We start from the raw sequence: 18,793 nt of genomic DNA, 5'->3' as shown, positions 1-18,793 counted from the left end.
TTTTTTTGGTAGAGGCAGGGTCTCACTATGTTGTCCAGACTAGTCTTGAACTCCTGGGCTTAAGCAGTTTTCCACCTCAGCCTCTCAAAGTGGTGGGATTACAAGCATGAGCCTGTGTGCCCGACCACTTCGTAGCCTTTCATTAGTTTTGTGAAGGCAGTTTTATTTTGGGGAAGGGCTATTATCATTAAAACTATAAATTAGCTGGGCATGGTGGCTCACACCTGTAATCCCAGCACTTTGGGAGGCCGAGGCGGGCGGATCACCTGAGGTTGGGAGTCCGAGACCAGCCTGACCAACATGGAGAAACCTAGTCTCTACTAAAAATGCAAAATTAGCCAGGTGTGCTGGCTCATGCCTGTAATCCCAGCTACTTGGAAGGCTGAGGCAGGAGAATTACTTAAACCTGGGAGGTGGAGGTTTCGGTGAGCAGAGATCATGCCATTGCACTCCAGCCTGGGCAACAAGAGTGAAACTCCATCTCAAAAAATAATAAATAATAAATAAATAAAATAAACTATAAATTAAATTTCTCCCAAAGTTAGCTTGGCTCAAGTCCAGGAATGACCAAGGGCATTTTGGAGGTTAGAGGCAGGATGACGGTTGGTTAGATCAGATCTCTCTCAGAGTCATAACTTTCTGTTACAATTTTTGCAAATGTGGTTTCAATGGTACTTGAAGTCCCCATAAATCTCTTGGTCAGTGGCCCAAATGTTAAGAAAAATGTCTTGTTACTCCTAGAACATTACCATGCCTTGGGAGTTGCCCCAAACTAAACCATTAGAAGGGGCAGGTGAATTACAGAAACTGCTCTTCAGACATCTTCAAGTCTACTTTCTGATTCTGGTTTACAATCCTTTGGGAACACCTTGGTTTTCCTACCAATAAAATGGGGATGTGCTGGGTGCCTCTCCTCCAGGCCCCTGCAGTCATTGGTACCAGCTAGCATACCATGATAGTCTGTTCACATCTCTTTCCTTGCATACTTTGAGATTCCTGAGGTCAGGGACTCTCTCTTTCACTGTAGTGTCCAAACTTCTGGCACACAACAGTGAATGCATGAACGCATACACAAATGCACATATCACAGTCAACTGGGTAGTAGTTTCCTAGACTTTTTTTTTTTTTTTTTTTGAGATGGAGTTTCGCTCTTGTTACCCAGGCTGGAGTGCAATGGCGCGATCTCGGCTCACCGCAACCTCCGCCTCCTGGGTTCAGGCAATTCTCCTGCCTCAGCCTCCTGAGTAGCTGGGATTACAGGCACGTGCCACCATGCCCAGCTAATTTTTTGTAGTTTTAGTAGAGACGGGGTTTCACCGCGTTGACCAGGATGGTCTCGATCTCTTGACCTTGTGATCCACCCGCCTCGGCCTCCCAAAGTGCTGGGATTACAGGCGTGAGCCACCGCGCCCGGCCAATAGTTTCCTAGACTTGAGTGCTTTCGAGAGCAAATGGTTCAATATTTAGGGATTTTGAAGCTGGGCATGATGGTGAACACCTGTATTTGTAGCTACTTGGAAAGCTGAGGCAGGAGGCTCCTCTGAGCCCAGGAGTTTGATACTAGCCTGAGCAACATAGTGAGACTCCGTATCTATAAAAACAAAATTCAGGGATTCTGCAAGCCTATTATTAAATTGTCAGTAACTTGAAATTGACTATGGTAGGAATATCTACACAAGAGATTGGCAACTGCTACAGATTAGGACTTCCTCCCCTCCTGCCCTTTTCAGAGAACTTGTTGACCAGCTCACCACTGGCTAGCACTTACTATGTCAGGCAGTTTTAAGCACCTTCCGTATATGAATCTGCATTTAACCCTCACAACGTTACATATACGAATCTGCATTTAACCTTCATAATCACCTTACATATATGAATCACCTTACATGTATGAATCTGCATTTAACCCTCACAATGTTATCGCCACTTTACAGTTGGGGAAACTGAGGATGAGAGAGGTTAACTTGCCCAAGTATGGTTCCATAGCCCTCTGTGACAGAAAGGTGGGAAGGCCAACTGAAGACCGTCCTGGCCATCTCTGGGCTCAGCTGCTCTTTGTGGCTTCACAGGGACCAAGTGTATGAATTGTGGCCACTATTTTTAATCAGCTTCTCCCGGAGGAGGTCCTCTGGGAGAAAAGATGCAGTTGCCTGGTGACTAAAGTGTCTCTCAGTCCTCCAAAAGCCATGCTGTGATATGGGGGGGATAAAGCTCACCCCCTACAGGGTGCCCCTCTTCCGGGGCTCTAGACAACAAATCCATACAAAGCTGCAGACCTCATTCTTGCTTCTTGCTCCATTGACGCCTGCAGAGCCATTGGTAGGTTTGAATGAAAGCCATGACGTCCTAGAACAGGCAGCGACTGGCTTTGTGTGGAGGGCGCCCTGCTGGTGTGTGCAGCATTGGCAGGCGAGGGCAAAGCCCAGGCAGATGGTAGGTGCCACCGCAGGGGCCCACATGGAGACATCTGTCCACCCAGAATTTGGCTTTGCCATGTCCCTTTAGGAGCACAATTGGGGACAGTCCTGGACTTCCTGAAGCTCAGCTCTTGAGACAACACAGCCTCTCAGGGCCTCATTCCGGATTGAACATTCCGTATCTCTGTGGGCTCCATCACGTCAGCCCTTGTTTACCCATCTGCCTTGTCACTGCCCGTGTGTCTGTCTCCTCCCCCCACCAGGAGTTCCTCAGGAGCGAAGGTGGCATCTTATTCCTGGCTGTGGCTCCAGGACCCAGCCAAAGCCCTGAACATAGTAGGTGCTTAATAAACGTGCAATGAATAAATGATTGAACAAATGCATAAATTGTGCCTTGGTTTTTTCCTCCTACCTGCTGCTCCAGGGATCTCCTGATTACTTCTCCAAGCCCTGCGATTAGGAATAAATCCTTCTCTGTCATCCTACCCAAGACTTCCTCCCTCCCAGCTCCCTGCTGGCTGGCAATGGTGGCTTGTTTGGCTGTGGACACAGGAGAAGGGATGAGGACTCTGAGAAGGCCTCCCTGAGGATGTGAGTTTCCACTGAGGTCGGAAGAGGAAGTGGAAGGGAGTTTCAGGCAAAAGGAACAGTTTTAAGCACCTTCCGTATATGAATCTGCATTTAACCCTCACAACGTTACATATATGAATCTGCATTTAACCTTCATAATCACCTTACATATATGATGAATCACCTTACATATATGAATCTGCATTTAACCCTCACAATGTTATTGTGCAAGAGCTTGACTAAGAGCTAAGAGTGGCCACTGGGTCAGTCAGGGTAGACAGGTGACCCAGTAGGACAGATACCACTGGCTTCCTTGAGATTACCCAAGAGGCAGAGTGAAGCCATGTGCCCCACTCCTTGCCCCTGGGTTTTTGTCCCCACCCCTACTATCTCCAACTCTGGGAGCAACTGTGCCAAGCAGGAAAGGCTGATGTCCAGAGAATGCCACTTCCTATCCCCCCAGCAGACAGCTCCATCATTTAATTCTTGACTAGTTTAATATAACAAAATTCCAGGAACAGACATTTTAAGTTGGAATAAAATTGCTCCTAGCAGCTGTATGTAATTGGTTGGCTCAGCGGCTCAGAACTCCCAGGGGTATTGAGGATCCTTTTCCTGATCGCAGAGGCCTTCCTATGTTTCCAGAATCCTTCTAACCCAAAATGGAGTCCCTAGGTCAGCTGTCCAGCCGGCTCAGACCAGTCCACCTTGATCGGGTCTTGCACTGCTCTCTGGAGAGTGCTTTAAAGTGCAGATTGCAGGTGCTGCCTTAGCTCTATGAGTGCAGACAGGCAGTGTAAGAGGAAGCTGGATTTTCTTTTTGTTTTAGAGACAGGGTCTTTCTCTGTTGCCTGGGTTGGAGTGCAATGGTGCAATGATAGCTCACTGCAGCCTCTAACTCCTGGGCTCAAGCGATCCTCCTGCCTCAGCCTCCCAAGTAGCTGGGACTTCAGGTGCACATTATTGTGACCAGCTTATTTTTTAAAAGTTTTAAGTTTTGGTAAAGATGGGGTCTTGCTATGTTGCCCAGGCTGGTCTCAAACTCCTGGGCTCGATCCTCCTGCCTCAGCCTCCCAAAGTGGTGAGATTACAGACATGAGCCACTGCACCTGGCCAGAGCTGGATTTGCAGCCAGGAAGGGACTGATTCTGCTGCTCTAGGAGGTTTTAGGACCAACCCCCACCCTCTACCTCGTGGCTCTGAAAGTCAGCCCCTACCCCTGGAAAGGGCTGGGACCCTTGGCTTGAGCCTGCAGTCTGCAGGAATGAACAGCAGTTCTCAGCAGCTCCCTTCTCAGCAGCCTGTGAAACTGATGAAGGTGGGTCCACGCAAGTCCCCTCCGTGGGCACTGAAAAACTCCTGCCGCTACCCTGTCTCCCTTCCCCCCCAACATTTATCATTGAGCCTAGTGTTCAGAACAGACCTGATACCTGACGGTCATTGACGGTGGTGTCACTAAGCACTGTAGAGCCTTCAGAACAGCAGAGCCTTGACCCTGACGTTCTGCCCTGGCTGTGTGCCTCTCCAGCGGACAAGATTCCATAGCACCCACCAGCCTCTGTGACCTTGTGCTGTGTCCATGCCAGGCCCTTTGGTGGACCTCTTATTAACTTATCCTTATTTTAAGGAGGAGGAATCATGTTAGACAGGCAACAGTATTGGCCCCGGTCACCCGACCTGGATGGAGAGCCAGCCCCTTAAGCCTTCTTAACCCAGGACTTCCCTAGCGGGCATGGGGACCACTGGCATCGCCTTCTCTCCCACAGTTTGCCCCAAATGCAGCCTCCTGGGCCCGCTTCTGCAGTTGTTGTTGCTGTTGTTGTTTTTGGTGATGGTGAGAGACAGTCTTGCTCTGTTGCCCAGGCTGGAGTGCAGTGGCGAGATCGCAGCTCACCGCAACCTCCACCTCCCAGGTGCAAGCGATTCTTTTGCCTCAGCCTCGGGAGTAGCTGGGATTACAGGCATGTGGCACCTCGCTGGATTAATTTTTGAGTTTTTAGTAGAGACTGGGTTTCACCATGTTGGCCAGGCTGGTCTTGAACTCCTGAGCTCAAGTGATCCTACTGGCTTGGCCTCCCAAAGTCCTGGGATTACAGGCGTGAGTCACCCACTGCGCCCAGCCTGCTCCTGCAGTTTGAGGTGCCCTTCAGCCACCGGGCTGTGCAGGGCCCACACGGGCCGCCACGTGGATGTGTTCACCTCAGAAGGGTGCTGGGGCTTCCCTGGAATAAACCAAAGCGCATGGTGCACCTTCAGATAGGATTATTATTACTGCTGTTCTCCATAGAGCTAATTCCTGCTCTCTGACCTCCTAGACTGTCTCAGTGGAGTTTTCCTCCTAAGGTCTGGAGGATGTGAGGAGGGATGGGTTGGGGGTGGGCATGGCACCCCCAGGGGTCCCACTCCTCCTACCCACGCCCCCAACTTTGCTCACACCTGCTTCCAAATCCAGCAGGGATGCGGAATGGGCGAGGCACGTGGCCGCTGCTGCACTGACTGAGAACCCAAGGCGGTGGGCTCCGGGGTCCCCCTCCCGGCGGTTTCCGGGCCGGGGCGGGGCGCTCCCCTAGCCGCGCAGTGCGCGAAACCGGCGTGCGCTAGGACCGCGGCGCGCCGCCCTTAGCCGTTATATATAAGGCCGCGCTTCGGCCCCACGCGGAACCCGCGGCTCCGAGCCTTCCCCGGCGTCCCGACCCGAGGCCGGACCCGAGGCCAGCCCCGAGGCCAGTCCGGCCGCTGCGCAGCCGAGGCCGGCGCGGGGCCTGCGAGGGACGCGCGCCCGGGGCCCCCGCCGCGGGCACCATGGGCGCTGCCCACTCCGCGTCCGAGGAGGTGCGGGAGCTCGAGGGCAAGACCGGCTGTGAGTACCCGCGGGGGCGGCGCGGGGACCGGGACAGGACCTCCGAACGGCCACTGCTGGGGTCCCGGCCCGCCGCCGCGCTGTGTGACCTTGGGCCAGTGGCGGGCCCTCTCTGCGCCTCAGTCTCCTCCTCTTTCAAATGGGTCCCCGCCTGCCACTTCGCCGGCTGCGACGAGGAGCTCCGCTGAGAAGCTCAGTGCCGCAGCCGCTCAGCCTCGGACTGGCCCGGGAACTCCGTGCCTGGGGGACTGCGGACCGGGGAGGGAGCAGGGCCCGGGCTTCCCAAACGCAGGGCAGGTGCCTCCGGCCGGGCGGGCGAGCGCCTCCGGCAGCCCGGCTGGGGCTCGCGCGCCGCACCTGAGAATCTTTTGCATTCGCGAGCGTAGGGGCGGAAAGTTTTGAAGTCGGCGGACCCGAGTGGAAGCCGGGCTCCGACGCTCCCCAGCCGGGTAACCTTAGGCGGGAGAGTCTGTTCTCCGCGCCTGCCTTCGTCCTGGCATCTGTAAAATGGGTTCAGATGGCCTCACCCCCACGGGTGGCTGGAGGGCTTAAGCGAGGCAGCTGCCGCAGAGCACTTTGCCCGGAGCCCGGCGTCCTCCCCTGGGTTCGCTGGTCTCCCCGGACCTGCAAAGGTTGCGCGCCCCGCGTCGGCGCGGGCGGGGCGCCCTGGGAGGCCGGGCCGAGTTGCCCGCAGGGAAATGGCGGAGAAAGCGCTTGTACCCCCGAGTTCAGCCGGGCTGGGGACTTGGCCTTGGGCCCTGACTTCGGCGTGGCCGGTTCTGCCACCGGCTGTGGACCAGGGTGTGGACTGGAGACCGTGGGAGGGGGTCAGGTGTGTGGGCAAACCGGCTTTAGCGAGGGACAGACTGGCAGTGAATCCTGCCAGCTCCACTTCCTGGCTGTGTGACCTTGGGCTAGTCACTTTACCTCTCTGATTCTCAGCTTTCCTTCTATGTGTTAAAGAGTTCTCCTAGTACCGGGTGGACGCTCAGGAAATGGGAGCTGCAGATATTTTGGGAAAGAGCTAGCTCCTGGCACCTCCTTAAAGTGCAGAGAACCAGCGTCTAATATTGACCACCAAGAGAGGGTGGCCCTGCCGTTTGTGCGTCAGCTGAAAAGCAACCCCTCTTGACCTCCAATCTAAACACCCCTTTCCTGGAGAATGGGAGGAGAATTGCAGAAAACCATTAATAACTTGCGTGTGTATGCCCACACTTACACATCTATATCTGTATCTCTCTCCTGTGTAGAAATGTAGAATTATATCCAACTAGGGAAGTAAAAGGTGTGGCGGGTGGCATATCTAATATGGTACCCTTTTTTCGTTTTCTTTTTCTTTTAAAAAGGATCCTTTGAGCTGGAGCTGCAAAGTAAAAAGAAATAGAAAATGTAAACGGGGGAAATTTAGAGTATACATTGGTAATTGCTATATTTGCAGACTGGAAGAATCCACCAGAAAGTACAAATGGATACTTGGTGTGGGTTATGGGGTTGGGGGGGAGTGGAAGGGATGAAGAGACAGCTTTTTCTCTGTAAACTTCTTTATAAGTTCATTTTGAACTATGTTGAATATTTCACTTATAAAAAGTTTTATGCGCTTCAATCTGAAGATTTATGAGAGAGAAAGGAGGGATTCCTCTAGTTCTTACTTGCCTAGGTCTCTCCTGGTTTTATTATTTCTCACGTGCCCTCTTCCAGCCTCCCACTGCTTTGGATCTGGATGGGTGTTGATGGGTGTTCTCTGTGGTGGGGATCCCCCCTGGAAGGGTGGGCTCTCCGGCAGCCCACAGGGCACTCGGGAATTCTGCCTGTGCCTGGGTTTGATGGGGAGGAGGGGCTGCAGAGCATGCTGGGAGTCTTGTCAGTTTCCTGGGTCCAGCCTCCCACTGGGATGACAGATGCTGTGTTCCTGCTCTGTAACCTTCTTAGATGTAGCTGCAGCGGCTTCCCTTCGTGTTGCCCCGAGCTCAGATTTCATAACCCAAAGGGAGATGGAGAGGGTGGGAGAGGAGGTTCTGAGGTTAGACCAGACTAGGTAGGTGGAACTTTAGGTTGGTGGAAAGTTGCCCTCAGTCCTCTGAAAGGGACTGCATAATCTGGTCACTTTTACCCACTTAGCAAATATTTATAGACCAGGGGCTGGGGATTTAGAGATGGCCCAGAGAGGCCGCTGTTCCTGGAGGCGGACACACAGTTAAAAACTAAACACCCCATAGGTGTTAAACTGTGAATGAGGCACAGCGGGGTGGCATGAGAATGGAGTTTTAGGGTGGATCTGGAGGACCTCCCTGAGGAGGTGATAATGGAACAGAAATCCAAGTAAGGAGGAGCCAGGGGTCGGTAAATCAGTGGAAAGGACATCTCAGGCTGAGGGGACAGCAAATGTGGAGGCCCTGTGGCAGGGACGAGCTGGCAACAGTAAATGAGAATACAGGACATGAGGACACAGCTGTCACCAGGGCTTAGGCCGTGGCAGGAGCCTGGTTTCAGGGGTCTTGTCAGGTACCTTGGACACGTCACTTATGCTCTCTGAGCCTCAGTTTCATCTACTATAAAATGGGCATGGTCATAGTACCTTCCTTGAAGTTGTTGAGAAGGATTAAGTGAGTTAATACACGGGAAGTAGTTAGACTAAACACGTGTATGTGTTTGTTACTGACCATGCTTGAAACAGTTTTGTATGTCGTGGTCACTCCGAGCCATACTGAGAGTTAAGTCTTGGTCCCACCCCTCCCAGTTACATGACCCTGGGCGAGTCATTTTATCTCTCTGAGCCTCAGTACCCTCACCTGGATCCTGACGTCGTCGTGTGGATGCAGTAAGTTGTGTAGGTATGCATGCAAGGCTATTTGGCTTGGCATGGGTCTCAGCTCCCAGAGACCCAGTGGGTCAGGCAGGGTCCTTCCTCCAAAGCTGTTCCCTTGGGAATCTTCCCTGAGAAAAAGGGAGAAGAGCCTCAGGGTAAGGTGGCCAGAGGACAGGCTGAGCCCGCACGGCTGCTGACTCTCCCGGCCTCCCTGAGGACCAAGATGACCCCTGGCTTCCTGGGGAGGAATCAGCTTGGTCCCTTTCTGAGAACACCACCCAGAAAGGACCGGAAGATCAGGCTGAGGATAGCGATAATGAACATAATTCCCCAAGCACCTGCCGTGCGTCAGGCTCCATGCTGGTGCTCTTCACGTGACACTCTAGAGTAATAATCCTCCAGGAAGGCAGTGTTAGGGCCGTTTTACAGATGAGGAAACTGAGGCTCAGAGACGTAAGCCAGCTTGCCTGCTGCCCCACAGCTGCTAAATGAAGGAATTGGAGATCATAGGATTCCCCAGTCTACTTTCGTTTTTCTACTGAATTTTTAAATTTTTATTTTTTGAGACAGGGTCTTGCTCTGTCACCCGGGCTGGAGTGCGGGGGGGCATGATTAAGCTCACCACAACCTCGAACTCCTGGGCTCCAGCGATCTTCCCGCTTCAGCCTTCCCAGTAGCTACAACTACAGCTGTGTGCCACCACACCGGCTCATCTTCAATTTTTTTGCAGAGACAGGGGTCTTGCCACATTGACCAGGCTAGCCTCAAGTTCCTGGCCTCAAGCAGTTCTCCCACTTCAGCCTCCTGAAAGTGCTGGAATTACAGGAATGAGCCACCATGCCCGGCCCCAAAGCCGCTTTCTTACTGCCAGCATGCTTTCACTGTGTGTCGCTGCCACTTGAACTTCTAGGAACCAACAAGGAGTAGAAAAAGAAGTGCCCATATATTTTCTCACCGTCAGGCCTTTGCACAAGCTGTTCCTCTGTCTGGAGCACTGTTTTTGTTTGATGTGCACAATTAGGTGGTTACATATGGGAACCTTTCTCCACCCAGGGTAGGATCTCAAACCTTTCCTCTTGACCCTGTCTTTTTTTTTTTTTTTTTTTTTTTTGCGATGCAGCCTCGCCCTGGAGTGCCATGGCGTGATCTCAGCTCATTGAAACCTCTGCCTTCTAGGTCAAGTGACTCTCCTGCCTTATCCTCCCGAGTAACTGGGATTACAGGCACCCACCACCATGCCTGGCTAATTTTTGTATTTTTAGTAGATACAGAGTTTCACTATGTTGGCTAGGCTGGTCTCGAACTCCTGACCTTAAAGTGATCCGCCTGCCTCTGCCTCCCAAAGTGCTGGGATTACAGGCATAAGCCACTGCGCACAGCCCTAACTCTCTCTCTCTATGAAGCAAATGCTTGTTATTGTTCAGGGGTTGGCTTAGCTGCTGCTCCCATCCAGAAAGCCATCTCTCCATCCAGCCTTTAACAGTTAGACACCCATCCTCAGGGCTCTTGGAGCTCCTTCCTTCCCTCCTGCAATAACGGGCATCACACTGTGTTATACTTGTCAGCTCTGTCACTTGCTACCCCCTCGAAACTTGGAGCTCCCTAGAGCAGAAAGAACATGCCTTGTTCACCTTTGCATGCAGTTGGTGGTACACGGTGAAAACACAAGAGGCTCATGTTAAAGGGGCGCAGTCCCCGGGGACTTTAAAACCCAAGGTGTATTGTTCAGAACAGGCAGCTGGTGGAAAACCCAGTGCTACCCTCACCAGCTGTCCTTGGCTGCCAGCCCTCCCAGCATCTCTGGTTCCCTCCCTACATGATGAACCCTCTTGGCATCAGCACCGAGCCAGCTTCACCAAAAATATGCCTGAGCAGCAGCTTGCCCACACAGGGCATCGTCAGGTCTGCGTGCCCACCTTCCTTCTCGCTGCCTGTTAGAGTCTTATTGATTGATTTCAACCAGAACTGAGTATTCCCAGGCATCTTTGCTGAGCCAAGAAAGCTCACACCTAAGTTATTAAGATTCATATGAAAAGCCTGTTGGAAGGCGTCTCGGGGGTGTGTTTGAGCTCACCGCCTTCCCCACGCACCCTCGGTGGTGGCAGGAGCCGAGTGGTGCCTGGTGTGTGGACCGGGGTGCAAAATGGGCCCTGACCGAGAGAAAGGCTCCTTGGGAATCATTCCCGTGAGTCAGTTCCCCTTCGCCACCTTGAGCTGACCTGGAGGTGGCCCCACTTCCTGACCTCCTGCCATCCGTGTCTGCTTCTGGAGTTGGAAAGGAAACAATAGGAGGATTCTGGGAAAGGTGGAGGGTCTGTTTTTTCCTTCAGGCTCCAAAACAGCTTTGCAGGCATGTCTATGTCGATGCCAAGAAGCTGCCAGAAGGAAAAGGAAAAAAACAAAAATCTCCAGACCTAGAGTTCAGACCTGATGATGGCAGTAGTTGAATGTTTCTCGGGCACGTGGCATCTACCAGATGCTCAGCTGAGCCAGGCAGTGGGTCCGCAGTAGCTGATGGAACCCTCCCAGGAACACCGTTGGTTTCCCGTCTTACAGATGCAGACATCGAGGCTCGAGAGGATGCGACTGCCCAGGGCCACAGGCATCATAATGAGAAGCAGAGTCGAAGGCTGCTGCAGTGGCTCCAGCCTTGTAATCCCAGCACTTTGGGAGGCAGAGGCAGGAGGTTCACTTGAGACCACGAGTTGGTGCCGCTGCATTCCAGCCTGGGTGACACGGCGAGACTGTCTCCAAAAAAAACAGAAAAGAAGTAGAGAGTCAGGTTCCATTCCTGGTCTGATCCCATTTGGAGAGGGAACCAGAGATGGCGGGGAGGACGGGCAATGCCAAGGGCAGCTGGTGGGGGTGGCGCTGGTTTTCCCCCTGCCTTCTCACCCCTGGGCAATACTTCTTGGGTTCTCAAGTCTTTAAGTGGTCCCAGACCGTGGCCTTGGCTCATTCACCATTTGCCATATTCTGCTATCAGGGTGGACCAGATGCGGTCCCTGCCCTCCGGAAGCTCAGGGGCTCGAGCGGGGTAGGGGAGCACCCCGACAATTGTAGCGTAGGGGGAGGAAGACTCTGATGGGGCCTGGGCAGACTGGCCAGCTCCACACTGTTCTGTCGTCCGCCAAAGCCTGGTAACCTGAGCAGCCACCCAGCCCATCTCACCTGCGCCTTCTCTCTTCCACTGGGCTAGACTGTGGCTTTTCTCCTGGGATCTTCAGGGTGTCCATGAACCCCATGAAATAGGATAGGGAATTGTCTGAGTGCCTCTGGGGAGGGGCCCTCCGCCCTTATCAGAGTCCAAACTGTGAAGGCCTTCCACTGTATGTAGATCACAACTCAGTAAGAAAATGATTCACTTACTTTTGTTTATTTAATTTGTTTTTGAGATGGTCCTGCCCTGTTGCCCAGGCTGGAGCATAGTGGTGCAATCACAGCTCACTGCAGCCTCTAACTCCCAGGCTCAAGTGATCCTCCCGCCTCGGGCTCCCTCCTCAGACACGGGCACCTCAGCAGAGGAAAATGAATGTGTTCTTTTCATTCACATTCATGAATGTGAATGGCGGGGGAGGGGGTGCTGAGCTCTGAGGCAGGGTCCAGGGCCCTGGCTTGGAGTCATCCACACAGTGGTCCTGATCATGGGACTCCCAGCCTCTGGAACCCTTTCTGTCTTGATCAGGTGGGGGCTTCCAGGCCTCCCCTGCCCTCCCCTCTGGGGGCTCACAGGGGAAACTGGCAGGAGAAGGCCCTTTAACAGTTAAACACCTTTAACAGTTAAATACCCATCCTTAGGGCTCTTGGAGCTCCTTCCTTCCCTCCCGCAATAATGGGCATCACACTGTGTTATACTTGTCAGCTCTGTCACTTGCTACCCCCTCGAAACTTGGAGCTCCCTAGAGCAGAAAGAATGTGCCTTGTTCACTTTCGCATGCATGTGGAAGCTTCCCAAAGGGCTGAGGATCAACCAAAGGCCCTTGCCTGCTCTGGCCCCTGCTGGTGTTTCTCATTCTGTTCACCTGGGCCCCATCACCTCACCATCTGCAGCAGCCACAGAGCGGGACCCAGGAGGCCGGCGTTCCGTGTGCACTGAGCTCAGCCCTGGAGCTGTCCTGCGCCGCTTGCTCAGATGCCTCATCCGGGCTGTGCCCCTCTCTGAGCCACCAGTCCCACTCCTTAAAAAACGCAGCCAGCTGTGAATGAGGTGACAGCTGCTCTTTCTTGAGCACTTGTCAATCATCTGATCTTCTGAAGAGCCCTTTGGAGGTGGGACTATTTCTGCCAGTTTGCAGATGGGCAAACTGAGGTTCAGACACAGGATATGACTGCCCAAGGGCACTTGGCTGCCAGGTAGGGGACTTAGACTCAAAACCAGGCCTTCTAGTGGGATTTGCAAGTGCTGGGAGAACCTGCCTCTCCCACGTGCCAGGAACCCCACACACTCTAGACTGAGACCCTGAGAGTCCATGCATCTGTATGATCCGGGGGCGGCCATGCTGTCACCCCGCTGCCTCATCAGTAGCGTTCCACACATTGTTTACTGAGACGGCAAGGGGAGAACTGGATCTTGAGGCAGGCAGGATTGGTTCTGGGTGATGTGGAAAGTTCTGGAATCTAGGTGGGCTGCCCCTGGGGATAACAAGCTCAGTAGTGCGCAGTGGGAGGGGAGTGGGGACCCCGGCTGGGAGGAAGAGGCAGGAGGGTGCTCCCCCTCTGTTTCCTAAGGTCTTACTTGGTGGCTCAGGTCTGTTTTGGAAGAATTTGTTTTCTCTGTGCCAGCCACTGAGTCCTCTCCAAGACGTCCTCGCTCCACGGATTAGTGGTAATTAGATCGCTGCTGCATCTTCCTTGCCTCCCCCACTGCCACCCTGGCAGGATATTTTTTTGTCAGTTAATGGTCTCCAGAATGCATCGTGGAAATTTAATCAACGCTCAGACATGCCATACGGCCCAGTAAGACAAACAGAATAACCTGGGTGTTGATAAGATGCTCTTCGCTTTGCAAAGCACTTTAGGATGTGTTATCTCAAGCTCAGGGAATGAGGTGTGTTTGGCTCAGACGGCCCCACGGTTCCAGGAGGAAAAGTCAGGGCCTCTGTTCTTTTGTCCATGCTGGAGTGACTGTGCAGGTCGAGGGCCTGGGCACCCCTGGTCCTGCCAGCCTTCCGGTTGCCTGCTCCAGCTTAATTATTAATTTATAAAACCAGAAGGTCGAGTGGGTGATTTCCGCTGGTGGTGGTGGCCACTGAGCACTGGGACAAAAAGGCCCTTTGTCGTCCCAGTGGTGTGACCTTTGCAGACAGGCACGCTGTCAGGAGCAAGCCTTCCGTTCTGGGCACTGCTTCCTGGCAGGTCAGAGGAGATCTTAGGTCCCAGGTGCCTCCAGGAGGGAGGGCAGGTGGCCAGGCTAGAGACAGCTGTCCCTGAAGGGGGTTTGTAGAGGCCAAAGGTAGGCTGCAGAGGCCAGCTTGCCCTGGGTGCTGAGATTGGAAAAGGGTACCCTGAGTTCCATCTGAGCACCTATGCCAGGATCCCAATGATTAGGGAGCCCTGAGTAAATACCCAGCACTTTGCAGGCCTCACTCACCTGGTAGTTTTAAGGGGGTTCCCTGTCTTGCCCTTGCCTGCATTCCCCCAGGACCTCGGCCAGAGTCCTACAGTGGCACATAGGTGGCTTCTCACCAGCTGTCCTTTTCCAACAGATAGGCATGGGTTCAAATCATGGTAGTGCCTCTTACTTGTCTAGGCAAGGCATTTTGCCTCCCCGAGCCTCAGTTTCCCCATCTGTAAAATGAGAGCAAAAATAGAACCTGTGTCACGGAATTGTTGTGAGGATTAAGTTAGAATTTGGGCAAAGCTCTTGACCCATCCTCAGTGCTTAAGACTTATTGGCAGTTACTAATCATTTCAATGGTGAACAGTTCAGGAGTTGGCTGCATATCTCCTTTTAAAGGGCATTCAATGACTTTTTAGTAATTCATTTCATTTTTGATATGCCTGTCATCTTAGACATGCCTAAACTTAATCACCATCTCTGTCCTGTGCTCATAATGGGGGGCCCTAATGTACTTTAGTTTGTATCACTCCATAGTATTTAAGAGCCTCCATATTGTTCATTATTACTACTTTATGCAGACACTATTACTTTTTGCAACCTCTCTTCCTGATGGATATAGTTTTCTTATTTAATACACCTTTCTGTAGATTTTTCAGTGAGGCTCTGTGAGTTGTAAACTTTGCCTGAAAATACTGTTATTTTTGCAGGCATGCGTGAATGATCATTTGGCTAGGTGAATGATCATTTGGCTAGATCATCATTGAGGTTGCTGGATTTTTTTTTCAGCACTTCATTTTTGGTCTTGTTGCTGTGGAGTAATCAACTGTTAGTCTAATTGATATTTTTTTGTAGAAACCTATTTTCCCTCAAATTGATACTTCTTTGTAGAAACCTATTTTCCCTTTTCCCTGTTTTAAAACTCGTGTGATTGGTGTTCTGTACATGCTATGTCTAAATGTGGATTTATTTTTATTTATCCTGGGAATGGTTTATGTTATTCGATTCTGAGGAAGGTTCATGTCTTCCATTATGAAAATATTATTTATCCTCTTTCTCTTCATCTTCTTCATTAGTAATTCCTATTAGAAAAATGTTGGATCATCTCATTCTGTCCTGAATGCCTCTTAATCTTTCTTTCATATTTTCTTTATATTTCTCTGTGCCATATGCTGGGTCATTTCCTTAGATCTGTCTTCTGGTTCACTAATTCTCTCTTCAGCTATTACAACTTTGCTTCCTTAACCTATTAAGTTTCAAAAAATTCCAACGACTTGTAAAAAAATGCTTATAAGTGCTATATAGTTTTCAAATTCACCTCTTTTGCGTAGGGTACTGTTCTTCCATCGTTTGTAATAATTTAAAGCTTACTCTATAGTCTCTTCTTGGGGTGCTATTCCTTTTGTTAATTGTGTTTTCAGATTCTCCCGTATGGTGGTTTATTTGCTTGTATGGTTTGGTTTTTGATGATTAGCTCATCTTTGGGCTTTTTCCCGACTCTCCTCGGCCCTTCCCCCTACTGCCCCACAGGACTCCTGTGTGCCCTGAGTTTTATGAAGAACCTTACACAGTGCATTTGCATTTCTTGTGCTAGATATCTCAGGGTTTTTACCAGTCTGGAAACATTTTTCACATTAACACCTCGGTTTGTGTTTCCTGCACCACCGAGGCTTGGATTTTTCACCAGTGCGTGGCTCAGGCTTGGAGTTTGGATTCGTTGCAGAAGCCTGCTCTTTCTCCCTTCCCCTGCCATCTCCCAGCAGAGATGGCTTTCTCATTATTCTCTGGACCAGTGGGGAACGCTTTTTTTTGGCCCACCTGATGTGCAGGAGCGGCCTTTTGTGTTTCAGCTTTTTAGAGGCAGCTCAGTTCCAGTTCCTGCAGACCGAAGGCCTTTTCTGTGGAGTTGAAGTCACTACCCTTAGCTGTTGGAGCCCGAAACCACTCCAACACACCTAGGCCACCTCAGCAGCATCTGTCACTAACCCTGCTGGTTCCGGTCTCCTCCTTGTCCCTGGTACTTGGGTATTGCCCTTTCCTTCCATTTAGCTGGGGATTATATTTGTTTGTTGCTTTATCCAGTGTTTGTAATGGAAGGCAGAGTCTGTAATTGCTCTGAGTAGCAGCACCTGGAATTCTTAATCTAAGTATCCTACTGAAGTAAGCTGTGTACTTTTTTTTCTTTTTGAGACAAAGTCTTTCTCTGTCGCCAGGCTGGAATGCAGCGGCGCAGTCTCGGCTCACTGCAACCTCCGCCTCCCAGGTTCAAGTGATTCTCCCACCTCGGCCTCCCAGGTAGCTGGGATTACAGGCATGCACCACCACGCCCAGCTAATTTTTGTATTTTTAGTACAGACAGGTTTTTGCCATGTTGGCCAGGCCGGTCTTGATCTCCTGGCCTCCAGTGATCCAGCTGCCTCACTCTCCCAAAGTGCTGGGATTACAGGCATGAGCCACCACGCCCGGCCAGCCTTGTACTTTAGTTAAGTCTGTCTCTGCTTGATTTGGCCTCAGGATAAATCTGGAACTGAAGATAGTTCTGGAAGGCTGTGAAAACCTGTTTCTTAGATGCTCTGAAAGACGCCCACTTGTCCACTCTCAAAATCTCTCCTGATTCACTGTTGCTTTTTCCCCCTTTTTCATCTTTAGTCTTTTTGTTAAAATGGAGACATTTTTCTCCCTCTAGTTACATAAATGATATGTATTTATGGTTCCCTTACTTCTCAGCTTTGGCATACAGCCTAGCAAATGGCTATGCAAACAGAATCTAAAGTCATGGACCTTGGTCTAAATCCCTGTTCTGCTGCTCCTAGCTGTGTGACCTTCAGGGAGTGACTTAGCCTCTCTGAGACTCAGTTTCTTTATCTGTAAAATGGGTGTGATTACTACCCTAAGAGGGAGGTACCTGAATAAGATCATTCAGGTACCTCAGAGGGAGGACTGAGTCCTAGCCTCTAGGTAAATGTTAACATGTGGTGGTGGTTATTATTATTTATTGAGGCAGAGTCTCTCTCTGTCACCCAGGCTGGAGTGCAGTGGCGTGATCTCGGCTCACTGCAACCTCCACCTCCCAGGTTCAAGTGATTCTCCTGCCTCAGCCTTCCGAGTAGCTGGCGTGACAGACGTGTACCACCACTCCCAGCTAAAACACGTGGTGGTTATTATCACCGCTGTAAGGCACACGGTAAAGAACAGAGCATAGCTGTAGGAAGGAACGTAGATGAGCAAAACAGACTGTGAGTTTTAAAGTCATGAGCACCCACTCTGACAGCTTTCTCAGTTGCCTTATTGCTAATGAGAGAACAGTAGATTCTAAAGTCAGTTCACTCTGTCCCAGCTTCCCCTTTAATCCTGAGAATCCGAGGATTCATTCAGGGGAGGAAAAACCCCACAGAGATCCTAACAAGGCCCTTGGTTTCCAAGGTTGAAATGAGCGCTGCTGACGTGGGCCTGCGATAGCTCTTACCAGGAATTCCTTGGCTTTCGCACTTACAAAGTGGGTGGAAGTTGGCGTGAAAAGGGTATTAAGGTGCGTCATAAATGCCAGCAATTAACCTTCGAGCTGCTGCTACTCCTCTGAAGGACAGAATTGGGTTTGAGAGCTTCCTTCTCAAGGCCAAGTGCACGCAAATGCATCTTTGGTTAATTTTAACATCCCAGCAGCTAGGAGTGGTCTATGACGTGTACGTGTTCACCTTGTGGCATCCAAGGAAAAGGCAGGTGAAGGGGGGGAGCCGGCATCCAGCAATGTGAAGCGCCCTGCGTGTGCCAGGCACGAGAGGGCAGTCCCGCGTGGAGTGGTCCCTGCAAAGCTGAGGAGGCTGCCCCTCCCTGTCTCCCTCCCAAGGCCCAGGGTTAGTTATTGTTTTGGTGGTGTCCACAGGAAGCAGGCAAGTTGATGCATCCCTGCTGAGCCTGGATCCAGCTGAGCAGCCATGGTAGTATCACGGGATTACTTAGGGGACAATAACAGTCCCGGCCACTCCAGCAACTCCTGTGTCTCCCACCAGATCCTGTGCTAAGGGTGTGCATGATCTTTTTAAAAATTGAGGCAAAATTCATGTAACATAAAATTTACCATTTTAGGCTGGGCGCTGTGGCTCACACCTGTAATCTCAGCTCTTTGGGAGGCTGAAGTGGGTCACTTGAGGCCAAGAGCTCGAGATCAGCCTGGGCAACTTAGCAAGACCTTGTCTCTACAAAAGAAAATAAAAAGTAAATTAGCTGGGTACTGTGGTGTGCACCTGTAGTCCCAGCTACTCAGGAGGCTGAGGCAGGAGGATCACTTGAGTCCAGGAGTTTGAGGCTGCTGTGAGTCGTGATCATGCCACTGTACTCCATTCAGCCTGGATGACAGAGCGAGACCCTCTCTCAAAAAAAGTTACATTGTAACCATTTTAAAGTGTACAATTCAGGCCAGGTGTAGTGGCTCAAGCCTGTAATCCCAGCACTTTGGGAGGTCAAGGTTGGCAGATCACTTAAGGTTAGGAGTTCAAGACCAGCCTGACCAATATGGTAAAACCCCATCTCTATTAAAAAGAATTAAAATAAAGTGTACAATTCTGTGGCATTAAGTACATTCA

At 51.2% G+C, this 18,793-nt stretch overlaps 1 protein-coding gene and 1 long non-coding RNA gene across 3 annotated transcripts in view; one reads left to right on the top strand and one right to left on the bottom strand.

Moving 5' to 3' along the window:
• LOC108305038 overlaps positions 1 to 5,592 on the bottom strand; it is a 39,581-nt gene extending 33,989 nt beyond the window's left edge. The window contains exons 1-2 of the long non-coding RNA XR_001825532.2: positions 5,424 to 5,592; positions 4,411 to 4,603 (exon numbers count right to left, since the gene is read on the bottom strand). This is a non-coding gene — a long non-coding RNA (uncharacterized LOC108305038). The remainder of the gene's footprint in view (positions 1 to 4,410; positions 4,604 to 5,423) is intronic.
• TESC (tescalcin) overlaps positions 5,564 to 18,793 on the top strand; it is a 59,059-nt gene continuing 45,829 nt past the window's right edge. The window contains exon 1 of one of the 2 annotated variants that reach the window (XM_017529543.2): positions 5,564 to 5,847. In XM_017529543.2, coding sequence (XP_017385032.1) covers positions 5,790 to 5,847 — 58 coding nt within the window. In that variant the 5' untranslated portion in view covers positions 5,564 to 5,789. The remainder of the gene's footprint in view (positions 5,848 to 18,793) is intronic. The other variant, XM_017529544.2, reaches the window with a different exon arrangement.

The sequence above is a fragment of the Cebus imitator genome, unplaced genomic scaffold (genome assembly GCF_001604975.1).
Source record: "Cebus imitator isolate Cc_AM_T3 unplaced genomic scaffold, Cebus_imitator-1.0 Scaffold59, whole genome shotgun sequence".
Lineage (NCBI taxonomy): Eukaryota > Metazoa > Chordata > Mammalia > Primates > Cebidae > Cebus > Cebus imitator.
Note: the sequence above shows the minus strand (reverse complement) of the source record. Positions and strands in the feature narration are given on the sequence as shown.